This window comes from Branchiostoma lanceolatum, chromosome 1 (assembly GCF_035083965.1).
Source record: "Branchiostoma lanceolatum isolate klBraLanc5 chromosome 1, klBraLanc5.hap2, whole genome shotgun sequence".
Classification (NCBI taxonomy): domain Eukaryota; kingdom Metazoa; phylum Chordata; class Leptocardii; order Amphioxiformes; family Branchiostomatidae; genus Branchiostoma; species Branchiostoma lanceolatum.
In genome coordinates, this window is record NC_089722.1 from 9005087 (window position 1) to 9021742 (window position 16656).

The 16656-nt window shown below is 40.6% G+C and overlaps 2 protein-coding genes across 3 annotated transcripts in view; one reads left to right on the forward strand and one right to left on the reverse strand.

The window, feature by feature from the left end:
* LOC136437332 (tubby-related protein 4-like) overlaps positions 1–12378 on the reverse strand; it is a 33784-nt gene extending 21406 nt beyond the window's left edge. Inside the window, exons 1-2 of the mRNA XM_066431924.1 lie at positions 12263–12378; positions 2890–3025 (exon numbers count right to left, since the gene is read on the reverse strand). Coding sequence (XP_066288021.1) covers positions 2890–3025; positions 12263–12378 — 252 coding nt within the window. The remainder of the gene's footprint in view (positions 1–2889; positions 3026–12262) is intronic.
* A 356-nt stretch (positions 12379–12734) lies between these two features.
* Positions 12735–16363, forward strand: LOC136442016 (protein Njmu-R1-like). 2 transcript variants are annotated; one of them, XM_066438720.1, is made up of 5 exons: positions 12735–12904; positions 13663–13942; positions 14363–14493; positions 14736–14887; positions 15242–16363. In XM_066438720.1, exons 1-5 carry the CDS (start codon positions 12846–12848, stop codon positions 15769–15771), a joined length of 1152 nt encoding a protein of 383 aa, XP_066294817.1. In that variant the 5' UTR covers positions 12735–12845; the 3' UTR covers positions 15772–16363. The 2 variants fall into 2 exon arrangements, with proteins under 2 accessions (XP_066294817.1, XP_066294739.1); XM_066438642.1 differs by having other exon boundaries at positions 12780–12904; positions 13660–13942.
* Positions 16364–16656: the final 293 nt, after the last annotated feature.

The window sequence follows — 16656 nt, forward strand, 5'->3', positions numbered from 1 at the left end:
GACCAGAATTCATACAACAATAAATGATGGCTTGAAGCCACTGAATGAAAACAAAAAATGAAGGCTATCAAGCTTAATTTCTTACTTGACTTTCCATCAACATTCTTATCTTTTACACTTCATTGGGGTAGTTTTCTACAGCTGTCTTCCAGAGGAAGCTTACTAAAGGAATAGGCAAGGTTTTCATCTATTCTGTGTGAATATATCTCTAGAACTGAATTCTTGCCAACATTTATACAGCATCAATGTGGCTTTACATTCTAAGTCAAATGCTTGTTAAAACAGGATGATACATGTAGTAAAAAAGTACTATTTCATCAAATCTCCCATTTTCATAATTGTTGAGGATTGTCCCTGCATGATGAATCATGCACATTAAACTGACAGCTTCAGTCCCAGCTTGATGCTACTCTAATGCTGGGGGTTGCCAAGTCTCTATCAGTGCCTCCCACATGGTGAGCACACAGGCGGTACAGACATGAGTGGTGCTCATCAGGATTACACACCGACTGGGCCCTGCCAGAGGTCAGTGCTGCAGGACGACCCATGACTTTAGGGGAGCAGCGTTGACCTGACTTTCCGTGAAGAAGAATGTTCCCTCAAGCTAACAGTGAAGATTCTTGATGTGTCCATGAAGGTAATAAGATACACAAGCTAACAGTTACTCAAGTAACTGGATGCATTTTGGAAATGGTCAGATGTTTCAGACAGCGTCCTCTGTTTTTCGTCAGGGACTAAACAAGAAACTGGAGTTAACAGGTTTCAAACTAATTGTCTTCACTTCAAAGTTATGGTTTAAAACCTCGTAACTCAGTTCCTCATCCAGTCACTGACGAAAGATAGCAGATGCTGTCTGAAATGTCTGACCGTTTCCAAAATTTATCCAGTGGCTTGAGTAACTGTTAGATTGCGTATTTTATTACCTGGGTGTTTGACCTTCATCGACGACGTATCAAGAATGTTCACTGTTAATGTCTTGGAGAAAAAGTGGAGATGTGTGTTTGCAAACTACATGTTGATCCAGCTTTTGTCCAATACAGACTTTTTGATAATATTCCAGTTCACTTCTCGGCTTATTCTTCCATGTGAAATATTGATGATGGGTGGAGTTCACGGCAGCTTACATAATTGTGATGAAATGCGCTGCTCACCTGACCTCTGATGTACAATTGTCTTTTGCAAGTTGAAGATCATTATAAAGTAATAGATTCCTTAGCTTCCCTAAAATTCAATGAAGAATCTATATTCATTTAAATAAAAACCTTAAAGATAGTCAAACATTTGGGTGGGTGCACATACCTCATAGTCTCCAAATTGTCTATGTGGAGAGCGTCTTCCATTAAAATTGATGGGTAGAATATTTTCAGAACCCTGTCAATTCCACATGGACTTTTGCATTCATTGAGCAACAAGTACGTGTGATTAGTGCCTCAGTGCCTGAAAGGCCCTGAATAACTACTGGTAGCCCATCTGGTATTAAAGTTCCAATATTGAGAGAAATACTGCTAGGTGTGAGTTTCTATTTAAATGATCGCCATAAAGTAGGTCAGTCCACTCTATAATAAATGGGAGCGGCTCAGCATTGATGACCCCTGTATAATCTACATGTATGCCTGGTGTGATGTGTCCAGAATACAAAATCTGGCTTTTACAAACTTTGCCTGTCCTGTCAAAAAACTGTTCAAAGTACAGTTCAGGCTTACAATTTCATTGTCACTGCATTACTTTAGGCCTGGAAAAAAATTGACAACATGTGAACTTAGGCATAGTACAGTTCAGTTATATAACTTACCTTCGACCAAGAAAAATGAACCACATGTAGGATACTACATCATCTTCAGTCCTTCTCACTTTAATACTAAACCTGCTGACTTATACAGTAAGTTTGTTCCCTTTGATGTATGTATGCAATAGCAAAACGTGAAAGATACAATCTCAGTAGCTGCCACCTTCCCCCAACACTCAGACGTTTGTTCCTCAGGATCTTTCAAACACTCTCCGTCACATTCTGTGATTTTTCCACTGGACCTAGCTCTGTCCGACCCATGCTTGGCAACCGCCCAAACTGTTCATCAATGCAGTGCATCCCTTCACCTTTCGACCCTAGTTCTTACCTGCTGGCTAGAAGCATTAGAATAAAGGGTCATGAATCTGGCCTGCTGTCTTGTCAGTTTTAATGGTCACATGAGCTACTTAAGTAGGGGAAGAAACTTCATGGACTCTTAACTTAATTTAACTCAAAACTTAAAATGGGGCCAGGCCTGTCATCTTTGTGGTGGTAAGTGATATTTTTTGACCATAATCTTTCAGATAAAGAAAACACTGACCATTTTCTTTTTTCAAATGGGCTTTTTGATGCCTTCTACAAATGCCATTGATGCTTTGAAAACGCTTTCTGGGTGTGTAACCAACCACATTTAGGCTATTTTGCCCTGAGGAGAGATATTACATGGGTGTGCAGTGCTTCTGTGTTGTGTTGCACGTACTGAACCTCATTTTGAGTTTTGAATTATTCACTTAAAGAACTGCTTCAGTGCACTAGTAATCAGACTGGCTTCAAGCCCAATTCAGTCAGTTTAAACTGCTTTTAGGCAACATTCTGTGAAAGCTTGGCACACTGCTGGAATATGAATAGAAATGAAATGAGCATAATGGCATGTGTGTGTGTGTGTGTGTGTGTGTGTGTGTGTGTGTGTATGTGCATGTGTGTGTGTGTGTATGTGGGTGCGTGTATGTGCTGTGTTTATGTGCGTGTGTGTATGTGCGTGTGTGTGTGTGTGTGTGTGTGTGTGTGTGTGTGTATACATTTGCAGAATAATGGGTGTGAATTTCAAACATGTTTTTCAGTTCTTGGAACAGATTGGGAATCCAAAAGTCAGGCTTCCTCACCTCACTGTTGTGTCCGCGGAGGTTGAAGTTACTGCGGGGCGGGGCCTTATACTCCTTCCTGCAGTGTGATGTCGTGAAGGTCGCCCCGACAACACCCTTGGCATTCCCTGTGGCCAGCCAGCCCTCATGGCAGTATCTAACAAAGGAGGCAAAAATACAACAAAATACATTCAGTACGTGGTGCGGGATATCATTGGAAAACCTAAACGCAAATAACAATCACAGTCAGTTATATGTACAGTGTTCATTGCAGATTCATCTATAAATATAACATGTCAATATCTAAAGAAGCTGACAGAAGCCAATACTAGTAACAAATTATAGACTAAATCAGAAAGTCCAATCCTATATCTAGTGTCATGTATTGATATTGGACTGATGAGTACCTCACAATGGGCCACATTTACATTAGCTGTTTTTGCTTCACAATTTTGCCTAATAGGACTACAGTTATCAAGAAGTAGAACTTATATATCGTGGTGCCAATCCTCAAAGATGCAAATCAGCAAATGGCAACAACAATGTACATGCACTCTACATACTAATGATGCTTTTTAATATATTAGAATTCCTTAAAGATAAGTATCTACTGCTGCATCACTGCTTCATTCCTAGATAAGAAGCAGATTTCACGCTGTGCTTATTAGCACAAATCAGCATAATTATCTATGCCCAATCATTTCTCAATTGGTCTTACGTGCAACCGCTATAGATGTTCAAGCCAATATCATCTACATGTATCTTCATTGAAGGATACCTAACCTGATTAACTATGCTGGATATTGAGTCCGTCATCAAATTGGCCACCCATAAATTGTAGGGGGTAAAATAAAGATCGGACTTCTACTAGTAGGAGCTAGGATGTCCATCTTCCCTCGGTTGTTGCCAGAGTTTGTTCAGTCTGAGTGCATTTTTATGTGATATACACAAGGCCTATCAGAATGTTTTAAAGATCAGCATGTCCTATCTCAATCTATATAATGCAGGATTGCAACTTTGTCATGGCAACCAGTTAAGAAACACAATTAAACCTAAATACCAGCAGCAGTAAGATTGGACTTTAAGTTATTAGATGCTCAGCCTCGGTGGGAGCACTGTACTAAGTTTTGGCAGGGGCACAGAATTTTCTGTGAGTTTGACATCAAGGTATTACATGTACATGTATGCATGAGTGATGTTAAATGTGAGACCTACAAGTCTCCAAGCTATATCATTATATGAAGGTCACAGAAAAGAATGACACATTGCACATTGGTGGTCAGACTGGTCTCAATATAAAGACAGGCTTAAACAAACTCGATAATTGATGGATAAAGAACGCAATGGAACTAGACATCATCAAGTAATGGATGCTGGAATTGAGCTCAAGTATTAGTCTGGCAAAATCCATAACAATTTATCATGACAGCCTTCAGCCAAAGTTGGCTAAAAAATACATCAGTCTTCCTTCCTCAGAGTGGACCTTAGAGGGTGTTAACTCTTTCATCCATAGGGCATATATAAAACTTTCATAAAAGCCAAGGAGCTTTCACCAGGATGCTTTATGAATCTGAGACCTTTTGACACAAAGGCATTATTGATCTCACAGTGGAGTTTCTCATATGAGATCTTGTTATGAAATGTGCAGATTTAAGAGAAGGCCTTTCAGAATCTGCATGCACTACCAGTTATAACGATCATCTCATACTAGAGGCCATCTTTTTCTGAAAACATAAAAAAACGTGTGTCATAAAATGACACATGCCTTGAATGCACCAAAGCAGAGTCTGGCAGTATTATGTAACGTTACATGTACTTCCATATACTACAATGCAAAGATTCACAGTTCAAGTTTCACTTCATGTATATGTCTCTTTAAACTAAAACATTGATGTGCTTATTGAAAAATGAAAAAATTTGCCAAAAGGCTTTTAAGTCATATCCAATGTCTCGAACTGCAAAAGATTTGCCTGTGATCTATGAGCAAGAAAAGATATGCAATTGCAGTGCAATTTGAGAACAGTTCAAAAGATGTCAGTCTCAGAGACTTGCATACATGTAGATTGTGCTCGAAATCCAACCATAAACCTTAGGCAGCTGGTGTTTTAGTTTCACTAATATCAGAGCAAAGAAACGAAAATAGAATATCAAAACTGAAAATTCCACTGTAGTATTGTAGAAAGCCACTGGGGAGCCCAAAAGGTAATTTCTTCCTTTTGCCAACCCCTATCAATATACCAAATATCATAGAGATCCATTCACAACTCCTCAAGTTATGCCGTTCAGAAACACACATACACATGAACCCGAAAATATAACCTTCTTGGCGAAGGTACAGTAAATGTAACTGGGGCAGGGCTGTATGAACATGAAAAACATCTGCACCACAAAGTTGACAAAAACAGTTTGCTTAAGAATTTAACAGTGATAAATACATATCATTAAGAACTAGCTATAACTAAGTCTCTCTGTGCCAGCTGTATGTTATTCTGCCATCTTTGGTTCATCGTTTTTCTTTGACCTGAAATTGTCCATCTTTGACAGATGCATGCCACATTATCACCAGTAATAAATAATCCTTCCAAATAGTCTCTTTATTGATGGGGGTTAGGTTGTGATTAGAATTTCTAGAAGATATGGTCACCTACTGGTGTAGTATGAGGAGTGAATATTTGTTAAAATTTCTACACAAGTCATACTGTTTACCCGTTCTACACACTGGGCCTCAATCCCCTAGTAATACCGAATCAATATCATAATGTACTGGTTTACTAACCACCTGCGCTTATACTGCACATACAGGGAAGCACTACATTCACACAGTTGCTATAGACTTGCCTAATCCATTTATCCTGGCTTTTCAGTAGATGAAATTCGATATTCTGTGTATCTGATGCCTCAGACAATGAATAATAGATGTAATAATTTGTCATCCTCGGGGCTTGGATATTTCACACCTGGACTGTTATTACACACACAACATTAGTAGGTGCTGGAATATAATTGGTCTTCTAGTATATATGCTGCTGCAAAAATTGCACAAATTTTGTGAGTGCGGTAGCTTTCAAGGACAATAAGTCTTGCATGTACGACGTCTTACCCTCGCAAGATGGAAGAAACTGATGAAAAACCGTACCAGATTATATCTGGCTGGACGTTCAGACTTAATAAAAGTCTACCATCATATACATCACAAGGAATTTATAAGCACTCAGACATGTACATGAATAAGCAGCATACACAAAGCAGAGTACTAGTGGTACTTGCAGATAGCCATCCCTGTGGGCACTTGTGGACTTGGAAATGATAAAATGGTCCCCTTAATCATGCCATCAGAGCTATGGAATCTTGCTGTCAGAAATTGAAGCCTGAAGACGCCATAACCACCGGGGAGATTTATATTTGTAACACAATCTTTGTCCATAAAACATTATAGATATCATAAGCAAGAGGTTTATGCAAAGGCTTTCAGGAATATCTGTATGCATGCTGGAGGGGCAAGACCATAAACCTCCTACATAACTAGAGAGGAAGAGTCTAATTTGGTTTTATGGCATTATGGACTGGACTAGTTCACTTTTAATGGAGTTTAGGTGCTGTTTGATTTAGCAGAAGACTTCACATCTTTACCAGAATTAAAAGACTACTGTATAATGTAGGTAAAAGGGAATGGAATAATTTGATATATACTAGTAAATCTTTGGGTAGGCATACAGATGAAGTGATAAAAATTTGGGAATCAGAATTTCATTTTGGACACAGATTCTTTTTGATGATTTTTCAAAACCAACGTCAGGTCGGGAGCCTCTTGCAGAGGTTATCTAATACTTCCCATATACTGTGATATACATGAACTATGATGTAGATGGAAGTTTACAACTAGTGCTAAAGAGTACATCAGCTGCCAGCAGGCCAGTCAAATGAAATACAAATCTACAATCCAAGATGTTAAATAGTTGGTTGCTAAGTTGTTTTATGTACATTTTATTTAGTCATACTCATAGATTTGTAGTCTCTGAGTGCTTCTGCTAAGACTCATCATCATCATCATCATCATCATCATCATCATCATCATCATCATCATTGGTCGGCTGCTTTTGCGCAAGACTTAAGAGGATATATCTTTAAGTTTTGGGATGTTTGAATGTCATTTTTTCCAATAAGTTTAGCATACCATGTAAAATAAATATTGCATGCCATAACACATAAGTACAGTACATGTATTAGATATATACGAGTAGCAGTGCAGAACTTTTGATGTCATCTAAATGACCTCATTTTCAGCCATTAGAAATCAGCGAGTAAGATGTGGAAATACTTCATTCTAAATTCATTTTCCCTTTAGTGCATGGCCCATTTGAATGTCTTTACGCTAAATGATGAGTAATAGTGCGTTACATGTTAGTGAAAATCACATTGTTACTCATCCTAATGGCACACTTGGTCAATCTCACGTATAATGGCCCACAACTTGTAGGCAAACATTTATCTCAGTAATAGGACTGTTTCACACAAAAGTAGCTGTGAGTGTAGAGCACAAATCTTTATGAAGGCAACGTAGTTTCCTGACATGAGTGATATGCTTGTAATGTGCAGTTTGTAGGTGGTTGCACAAAAATGTGATCATTTCAACCCTACCCACTCACTCACTCACTCATCCTACCTACCTCACTCAACCCTACCCACAAGGGAAAAATCACTGAAATGTGTGAATCCTTCATAACTCATAACTAACACACACACCTAAGAAGTAGCCTGGTAACCATACCATCGGGAGCTCCCCGGTATCTCTATGGCACTGGGAGTGGTGCCTGCCTGCCCAGACCGATTAGCCTGCTTGGGGGTGGGTTTACGGGTTTGGCTTAATTATTTCACTCCCGATAACTCTCTATGCCAGCTAAGAGGACAGGCTGACAGAAACGAGTCAATATCAGCAGACTGGGCCTGGTAAAAACACCCCTAAGTCGACCTGTAGAGACTGGTGACGAGGCTACTGGAGAAGTAGAACACCAAGGACGGCAGGTGACCCCTGGACATGTGTGACCCACTTTCCCTGGTAATGTTCCTCGGAGTGTTTTAATCACACACCAGGGTATCACCCCTGGTCCTGGAAACCTCACATTACAGCTTATGATTGAATCAATCCTGTTCTAAATCAGCCCTTTGGGACAGATTCCTACTACTTCTGGTATTCGCTTTATTATTTTCATAGCACCTGTATTGCATTCTATGATGAATGGGATCAATATATGATGACTAAGGATGACTTTTCCCCCTTAGATACTGAGATAAAGTAATAAAGGTCAGCAATGTGTAAGTCAGGAATAGGACAGTCATTTTCTTCGTACCCGAGACTTGCTTTTACATACAAGTATTCAAGCTATCATATTATATCATAATGTATATAAGGGATGCAAATTGGAAGTTACTCCAATTGGCTGTCACAATACTGAGCTATATTTAGTAGCCCCTTTTTCTACCAGAGCACATAAATCTTTAATAAGGTAAAGACTAAATTCTAAAACCCAAGACTTCTTTAAAAGATGACAGGAAGGAGAATTGATGAAAGTAGTCTGGGGTTTTAGAATTTGAGAAGTTAAGATCTGAAAACTGGAGAGGAGACGAACAAATTTTCACACTTCTCGCCACCTGTGGACTACAGATTCTGACCTAACTGTGTGTAACATGTATTTACATGGTTTCCATACCAACAGTCAGCACCAGACAGGCATATAGACCCAGACACGGGCCAGTGGGCTCCCTATTCACAACCCCTGGACCATCCCCAGCGCAAGCTGTGTACATAAATTACTCCGACCTGCAGTGGGAGAGCCCACTTTATTTTTTTACACATCGAATGTTATGATATCAGGACTGTCAATATTGGGATGGCAATATCGCAATTTAAAGAAATTTTCTGGTTGTATATTATAAAGGCCTGTTATAGTCTATGGGAGTCTGAAATTCTGAACAACAGAGGTATCTAGGTGGGAGGGCTTCTTCTTCTCTGCTGTCTTCTCTTCAGTTGAAGCCCTAATTGTTCTGAGATGACTGAATACATAAATACAGTCTAGAAACAATAAACAAAATATTGTTTGCGGTTTTAGTGTAAAAATGTATTGTGGTGCCACACAAAAATAACAAAACCCTTTAAAACTGATTATGGTCTATACAGGAATCTGAATAGGTGTATGCTAGCAGATTTATGGGATTCACATCTGATAAGGGACAATTGGTTAACAATGGAGGTCTTTAACCTCCTTTGACCTGGAATAACCCCCCATGGTAAGCCATGCTCCTTGTCCGAATGGTAACAATCTTTCTGCCTCGGTGAGGGACAAACCACACAGGACAGGGTTGTGGGAAAATGAGGAGAAAAGGCAAAGGAAGGATCATGAGATATACTCCCTTAAGAAAGGTGATGACAGCCTAGAAGACATTCTTGCACTCAAGAAAATATCTGCATAGTTACTGAGTTACACTACTTACAGGTAAAATAATTCCCACCAACAAATTCATTTTCAGATTTGAAGAAACATTTTTTTCAAAAAGAGATCCTTATCATAGATCATTTACTGCATGATTTTCTAAAAAAGCAGTATGGTTCTTTATACTAATTCATAGTCTGCTGCGGGCAAAATAACTGGCAGATCAGTTTATCAGTGACTGCTAATGATTTCTCACCACAGGTAATCTGCATCAGCTCTGACATCAATAGAGCCACTGGCGACTAATTAGAGTGGAAAATCATCTCATTATCTGACCTTCTCTCTGTGATGGACATGGATGCAGTTGCTATGGCAACCATCAAGATATGGAGCTTGCGTCAGTGCCCAGCTTCTTTCTACAGATTATCACTATGGAGCATGAATTCGTCTATTAACACCTGCTGGTTAATACAAAGCATGTGTGATAGCCATCCACGGCATGTGGCGCAAAATTTGTAATTGGTAATAGTTCAACATATACAATGTAGGGTTAGGCAGTGGGTAAAGGTTAGATATCTTATTTTTTCACTGCAGTTTAAGCTGTCTGGCTGTTTTTTTTCAACTATGTAGTCATCAAAAAAATTCAAATATTACCATACATAAGTCCCTGCACATCACTTCCCAGATTAAACCAGGAATATGATAGAATCATGGAGAACAATAACACCAATCAGACTGGGTAGTGGGTACACACTTAACATTCTCCTGCCCTACAACTGAGTACCCAAGGTCATCTTAGAAACAGCAGACGTCAGTCGAGAACACTTTAAATACAGGTATTCTAAAAGGTACATCCATTTACATCAATTTTGTCTTGCCACAGGCTGTGTGGTAGTTAAATGTTCAACGTCATGTATACGTCTATGTAGCTATTAGGGTGCCTTAAGATTGCTCCCTTGAGCTCCGAGCCTTTTCATGTTCAAATGTGCTACAGCTAAGATAAACTTCTCACAGCTGACGTCAGTAGCCATGCGTCATACTCTGAAAGCATGGCTTCTACAGCGGCTTATAGGTCAGGATTCCACTCCATATCACTCAAGTCACTCAAACATGACGTCTTCTGAAATGTCAGCTTTCTTGTCTTGTTGACAGAAGGACCTCTTTGTAAGGAAAAGAAATGTCAACATTTTTCAGTCTAAGTATGTCTGGGTTGATATTGTCTGCATGTATCCTAAACATAGAGAGAATAGTCACAGCTCCAGATCACATGGATCATAAAACATTAGTACTAGATTTGTCATAAAAACACAGTGATATGCATGTGAGATATCAACTGTCAAATTGTGTCAGGTAGGGTATTGTTGCTCAAAATATCATGAGCAATTTGACCCCTGTAATAAGGATGAAAGACACTGGGTTATCAATCATCTCAGTTGTGTCAACACCGTTTTCAAAACATGGAGGGGAAACTTCCGCTTCACATCATGATTCCAGTGTTGACATAACATTGATGAAACGTGACGTTTACACGAAGCTCCTACATAACCGTTTTAGGGGGATGAAAACATTTTGCCTGCACCTGAACAAAGCTATGGTCATAATGGTGCTTGACAAATTTCAGTCAAAACAAAGGAGGACCTGAAACAAAGTGTTCAGGTGTTTGGGGTTTAGAGAAAGGATTTAGGCTAAAATTACTTTGAATCCCCCCGGACAAGTACAGTAGTTACCTGCATGGTTGGAAGTCAAAGAAAGAATGAAGAAAAGAATGGTATTAACATAACAGTCATTTGTATTGTTTGTATAAGGCCATAATTTGTGATTCCATGCGACCATTACTGATACGTGATACATTTCTTTCTTAGAAAAAGTTAACGGTACTATATATTTTTTACTAACAGTGCATAGCTGATACATTCCTGTCTCGGGTCATTGACATGGGATTGCAAGACATTTTGAACAAGAAGTCCATGTTTTAGGGGAACACTGTCAGCGACGGCCGTGGCGACGAACTAAGTTGCATTTACTATTTTCGAAACTGTCTATATAACAAGTTTCCAAAATAGTAAATGCACCTTCTTTTGTCACCGCTAAGTTCCTCCTACATCCATTGTTGCATGTCCAGCCCAGACAGCCAAACATTCCCCCTAAGGGAACACGACATATTCCCAGGAGTACAGATCACCTTACATGTCACACAATAACCCTGTGATTTTGTCCGCATCTATCAGGTTGGACATTAAAGCCATCTTTAGAAGATGACTCCTAGCGGTCTTTAATAATAAATCTATAGTGGCCTGCAGAGGGCATGTCTTGCTGAAGCTGAGGGGGGATTTTGTATTCTCCTTTTTCATTTTTAAAATAAAGTTCTTTCCTGTCACTCAGTATCAGTTTGTTACATCATGGAGGCAGAAGTCGTAAGCCACAATGGATTAATACGTTGAGGTTTGTTACACAGTGGTGTTCTAGAACAGAAGCAACAAAATGTAATAAATCAGCATATACTATAGTGCAGCACTTAAAATTCACAGCCAGTGCTAATCCAGGGTCAAGAGCAATTTCCCCCCATTTCTCCGTCCCCGGACGGTTTAGATCGATACTGATGTGATCACCTCCCTACGTGTTACAGTCAGGCATGTCGGACAAGGAAGCACACCCACTCTGTGTGCTAATGTCGTCCTGATCTTGTACGGAAATAATCTACAAGGTCGGCCATTGTTATTTGTACTGCAGACGACGTCAATAAAAACAACAACATCCTTCGGCGTTCAAGAGTGCCAAATACGGTTACGTCTTGTTCTATTTCATCCGGGAGGTTTTAGGACGGGATTGAATCACTAAGACTGAGTAGTTACGATCTAGATATGGAATTAATAAAATTTCTAGGCCAGCTTGTCGCAAGACGGCAGAAGATGGTAGGCAATGACGGGCCAGCTGGGACTACAGACCGGATAGAGCAGCGCACTCACCTCCGCCGCGCTACCGACTTCTCCCGCTCACTGGCCGGGATGATGCCGTTCCAGGACAGCGTGTGGATGGTGGAGTCGCTGCGGGCCACCGGGGCGTGCTCCAGCCGGGCGTGCATGTCTGCAGGACGGCGGTGTTCAGCCCGACAGCACGGGGATCCCACAGCCCGTCGTCTCGGCCATCAACACTGCAAACCTCCACCGGCAGAAATTATACTCGCTCGCCCACGCCTGGTCCACGCACGTCCTGTCACGACTCCGGCTCCCGCTGGGGATCACTCTCGGGCACAACTGTTCGTCAAACGGAACCGGAGGCCTACAGTCGCACAATCTGATATTTTTCCTGCATAAATCGAGAAAATCGGGCCTAAACAAAGCCTGGGGAAAATTTCAGCTCGATATTATGATCACACGTAACGGCGCATGCGTAGGAAGAGTTCGACCTGTAGGTCAGAGGTGAAAGTTCAGCCCGGAACTTACTGGTCAAGTTTCACAGAAATTTACCGACAATTTGAGCTTAAGTTACGGCTGGATTTGAAGGAATTGGAGCGGAAATAGGAGGCTACAGAAGAGGGGAAACTTCAAGATGAGTGAAGATGTAGAAAACGATCACCTGTACGCCTTATACACCTGCCACGTCAACAGGTAACTAATATCACAGATACAGGTGGCAGGGGACTTTGCTGTTGGGGCCTTCAAATTAATAATACTGTGTATTACTAGCAAGTATTAGCGAACGCCATCTACTCTTTGAAGTGTGGGATTATGTATAGAAGAAAATGTAATTTGTAGATAAGAATGAAGCGTCATGCATGAAGAAGAAGATGCAGCCCATTCTTTCCGCAGAAAATGAAACAGTTAATATTTTATAAGATCAACATTGAAATGAGATCAATAAAAAGTGGGCTGGGCCACTTTTCATGTCACGCACCGCAGAAATGCTTGTGATAGAATTTGTTATATCATAACCAAGAAGAAGAAGAAGAGGTCATATGATGAATAATTTATACTTGGCATTCAATTATAATGTATTACTTGTACCTAGAAAAAAGTAATGTTATAGATTGACAAGAATCGTAACATATGACGATATGTTAATTTGTAAAGTTTGCTATGTCAAGGAGTCAGGACATAATATGTCCTTGGTTACGTACAATGTACTTAAACTTTGCTGAAGGTTAGACATCCATTTAATAAGAGATACCAAATGATAGTTACTCAAGCAACTGGATAAAATTTTGTAACAGTCAGACGTTTCAGACAGCATCCGTCACTGACGAAAGACAGCTGACTGTTTCAAAATTTTATCCAGTTGCTTGAGATAACTCACTTACTGTCATTTGGCATACTTAAGTTTATTTGATAATATTTGCTTCTTTTTTCAAAAAACTTATTTCCAGAAGACATTCCCAGGAACAGTCCTCTAATGAGGCATCCTCCGACCCCGACCCTGCTGACCCGCCGGAGCCCGACCCTGACGGGGACAACTTCAGTCTGTCCGTGGTGGCCACAAACATGAAGGCAGAGAACGAGGTGGAGCTGAGGGCCAGCATGGTGAAGCGACTCAGCCGGGGTCAGCTGCACGCCAACAGCGGGAGTGTCACTAACCTGGACATCGGGCTGGGGGAAAATGGGTCAGCCTGTTACTACAGACTTCTACAGCAGCCAGGGGAGGAGGTACAGGTGAGAGAGTATCTCAGAGATCAGAGTTTAAAGGTTAAAAACAGGGGTAACGTTATTGATGGGTAAGAGGCAGGGGGCAGTAATGCATTGTCATTGTCCCCCTGCAACAGCCAGGGAAGACGGGAAAATTTTGTATAGACTAGAGTTCATTTGGTCAAAGATCAGGGGCAGAGGTCACTTGTGTATGAGTAGGGGTTAGTGAAGGGTCAGAGGTTATAATCAGGGGTCAGTTATGTGTTGCCATTGTCTCCTAAAGAAGCCAATTTCATTGGGTAAGAGGTAGAGGCCAGTTTGATGTTAGTGATGCATGTAAAGAGCCTACTAGCATATGATGTATAACATCTCTTCGCCTTGCTGTATTTCTTGATTGTTTATGCACTCGTTTATCATGTGCATTGTGTTATTAACATTATGCTGCAGGAGATACCAGAGCTGAGTACCTCCCCCACCCTGGCCAGTGTGTGCATGGACCGGTACATCGTGTGTCTGGTGGACCCTGTCTCATCACCACTCGACCTCTTCAGATCGGAACTGGACACGTTCAGCTTCAGGTGCTACGATTCTTTAATACGGTATATTAATTTCTGAAATGAAAAATAATTTTGCCTCACATCTTCTCACATCTGGAAAGAAGTTGTCCAGCTTTTGGGGTCCAGAAGGTTATCTACTTTGCATAACCATGGAAAGTAGATTTCTATCAGTACAGTAGGTGGCTTCATTGGTCCACCTTCTCTGTCAAAAAATGTCCCCTTCATGACAGAAGTTGTTCATGGTTTGTCTTACTTTGCTGCAGTCTCCTGAGCCTGCTGGATGCCTGGATGTCGCAGCTGGAGGAGCTGCGCGTGCAGCTTGCCAGGTGGTTTGACGTTGTGACCGGCTACACCACCAGGTGCCCCGTTAGGTTCCAGCTGGACGTGTCCATCCTGCTGCATGTCGGGCTGACAGGTGGGTGTGGGGAGGATTAACTTGTTTCATAATCTTTCAAGGCCTCTACCAGGCTAAATGTATAACTGTTGTGGTGTACCCACGATGAAGGTCTTCACTAGTGGTTGCATCAATGTATATGAGCAAGGGGATGGGATGAAAAAGCGTATTCAAGACACAGATCGGAGAGTGACTTGTCATTATTTTGGAAAAATATTGCTATGATGTGTGTATTTGTATGTACGTAGGTGTATTTCATTGATACATATAAAGGGGCAATTCTATGCAAGGCTTGTTGGATAAATTTCCATTTCGTGTATCTACTTTTCTGTTTCTTTCAGCTTCACTCTCTTACTTACTTATTCTATCTTCCAGGCTGCCAGCTTACCTACCAAGGACCAAATCAAGATGACCAGCTGAAAGAAGACACTGAGAAGTTCATCACTGCATGCAGTCTTAAAAGTCTCCTTAGCACCACGCCCGACAACAAACCTAGCGACCAACCCCTGATTGAGGTTGACAACAGCGTTGTCCATTCCAGTAGCCAGGAGCAAAATGCTGTTGTGTTGTCTTTAGAAGGAGAGGAATACAAGTTTAGTTGTGAGACTGTCAGCAAGTTTTGTAAGAACTGGGGAGAGAAGGTTCTGAGTGCCGGCAGTGTGAGCGCATTCCAGGTCAGACAGATGTTGGACAACTTCAAACTGCAGGTGATTCAGGACATGAACGCATTCAAGCGCCTGATTCTTCAGGCAGAGACGGACCACTACGCACTCTACCGTTGCCTTGTCTTTACCCAGAACTGCGGACACAACTTGTTAGAATCGCCAGCGGTCTTGAATGATCCTGGTCTTGCCAGTCTTGACTCCAAAGATGTGCTGAAAGTGTTACAAGACTACCTGAAGTAAATGTACAAACATAAATACAGGTTGTGATGTACAAGTTGGGGAATAAGTGTCTTATTTTAGTACAGTGGTGTGTTCAAATGTCCAAGTGCAATTAGCAATGTGTTGTATAAAATGTATTGGACTATTTATAAATTGAGAAGCTAGTTCAGGGGAATAGAAAAATAATGGTGTCTTGTCATGTGCCTTAAAACATTTAACCTTTAGCACTATAATTTGTACTCCTACTGATATTGTATATGGGGAACCCAGAGCAAACAAAGGTTTTTTTCTATAGATGATAAGAAATTTCTAAAATAATTACTTACAAATTTGTACCCAAAAGATAAATAAACACCTGTTCAAAAGTGGAATTTTGAAATATTGTATCTATCTCAATCTGTAGTGCTGAGGAAATCACAGAACTTCAAAAATTTATTTGAGTTTTTACCTGTACACTGTATCACTGTTTTATTTCCTCCCTAATGTGTTTTGGTACTGTGGTTTGTGTATGTTAGCTAGTGTGTAAAGATTAAAATCATTATAGCATTGCCTTTCTTTAGATAAACAAACAACTGTGTGTCAATGAAATAAAACTTCATTTACTATCTACCAATTTCTTCTCCATCATCATCAGTAATTTTGCTGTAACAAGTGTAGGAATAACGAAACAACACAGCCATTTAAAGCTTAGTAAGAACAAGGTTATTATCTATAATGTCCTTGGTAAGAAGTTGAAAAGTTTCCTCGGTGCAAGGAGGCTATCCTTGCTAACCTCCTTGGTGTAAACGTTTCTACATGGATCAAAAGCGCCGCCTATTAATCAGCAGCAGCACTGCATGCATTTGTATGACATGGATCAAAAGCGCTCCCTGTCTTTCAAAGATAGTACCGCATAAAGAAGTTGAG

What these genes read in the sequence shown, in the direction of transcription:
- LOC136442016 (XM_066438642.1), top strand. Translation starts at nt 12,846, where the DNA reads ATGAGTGAAGATGTAGAAAACGATCACCTGTACGCCTTATACACCTGC. An exon ending in TACACCTGCCACGTCAACAG is followed by an intron (nt 12,905 to 13,659) that starts GTAACTAATATC and finishes ACTTATTTCCAG; the next exon opens with AAGACATTCCCAGGAACAGT. An exon ending in GCTGCATGTCGGGCTGACAG is followed by an intron (nt 14,888 to 15,241) that starts GTGGGTGTGGGG and finishes TCTATCTTCCAG; the next exon opens with GCTGCCAGCTTACCTACCAA.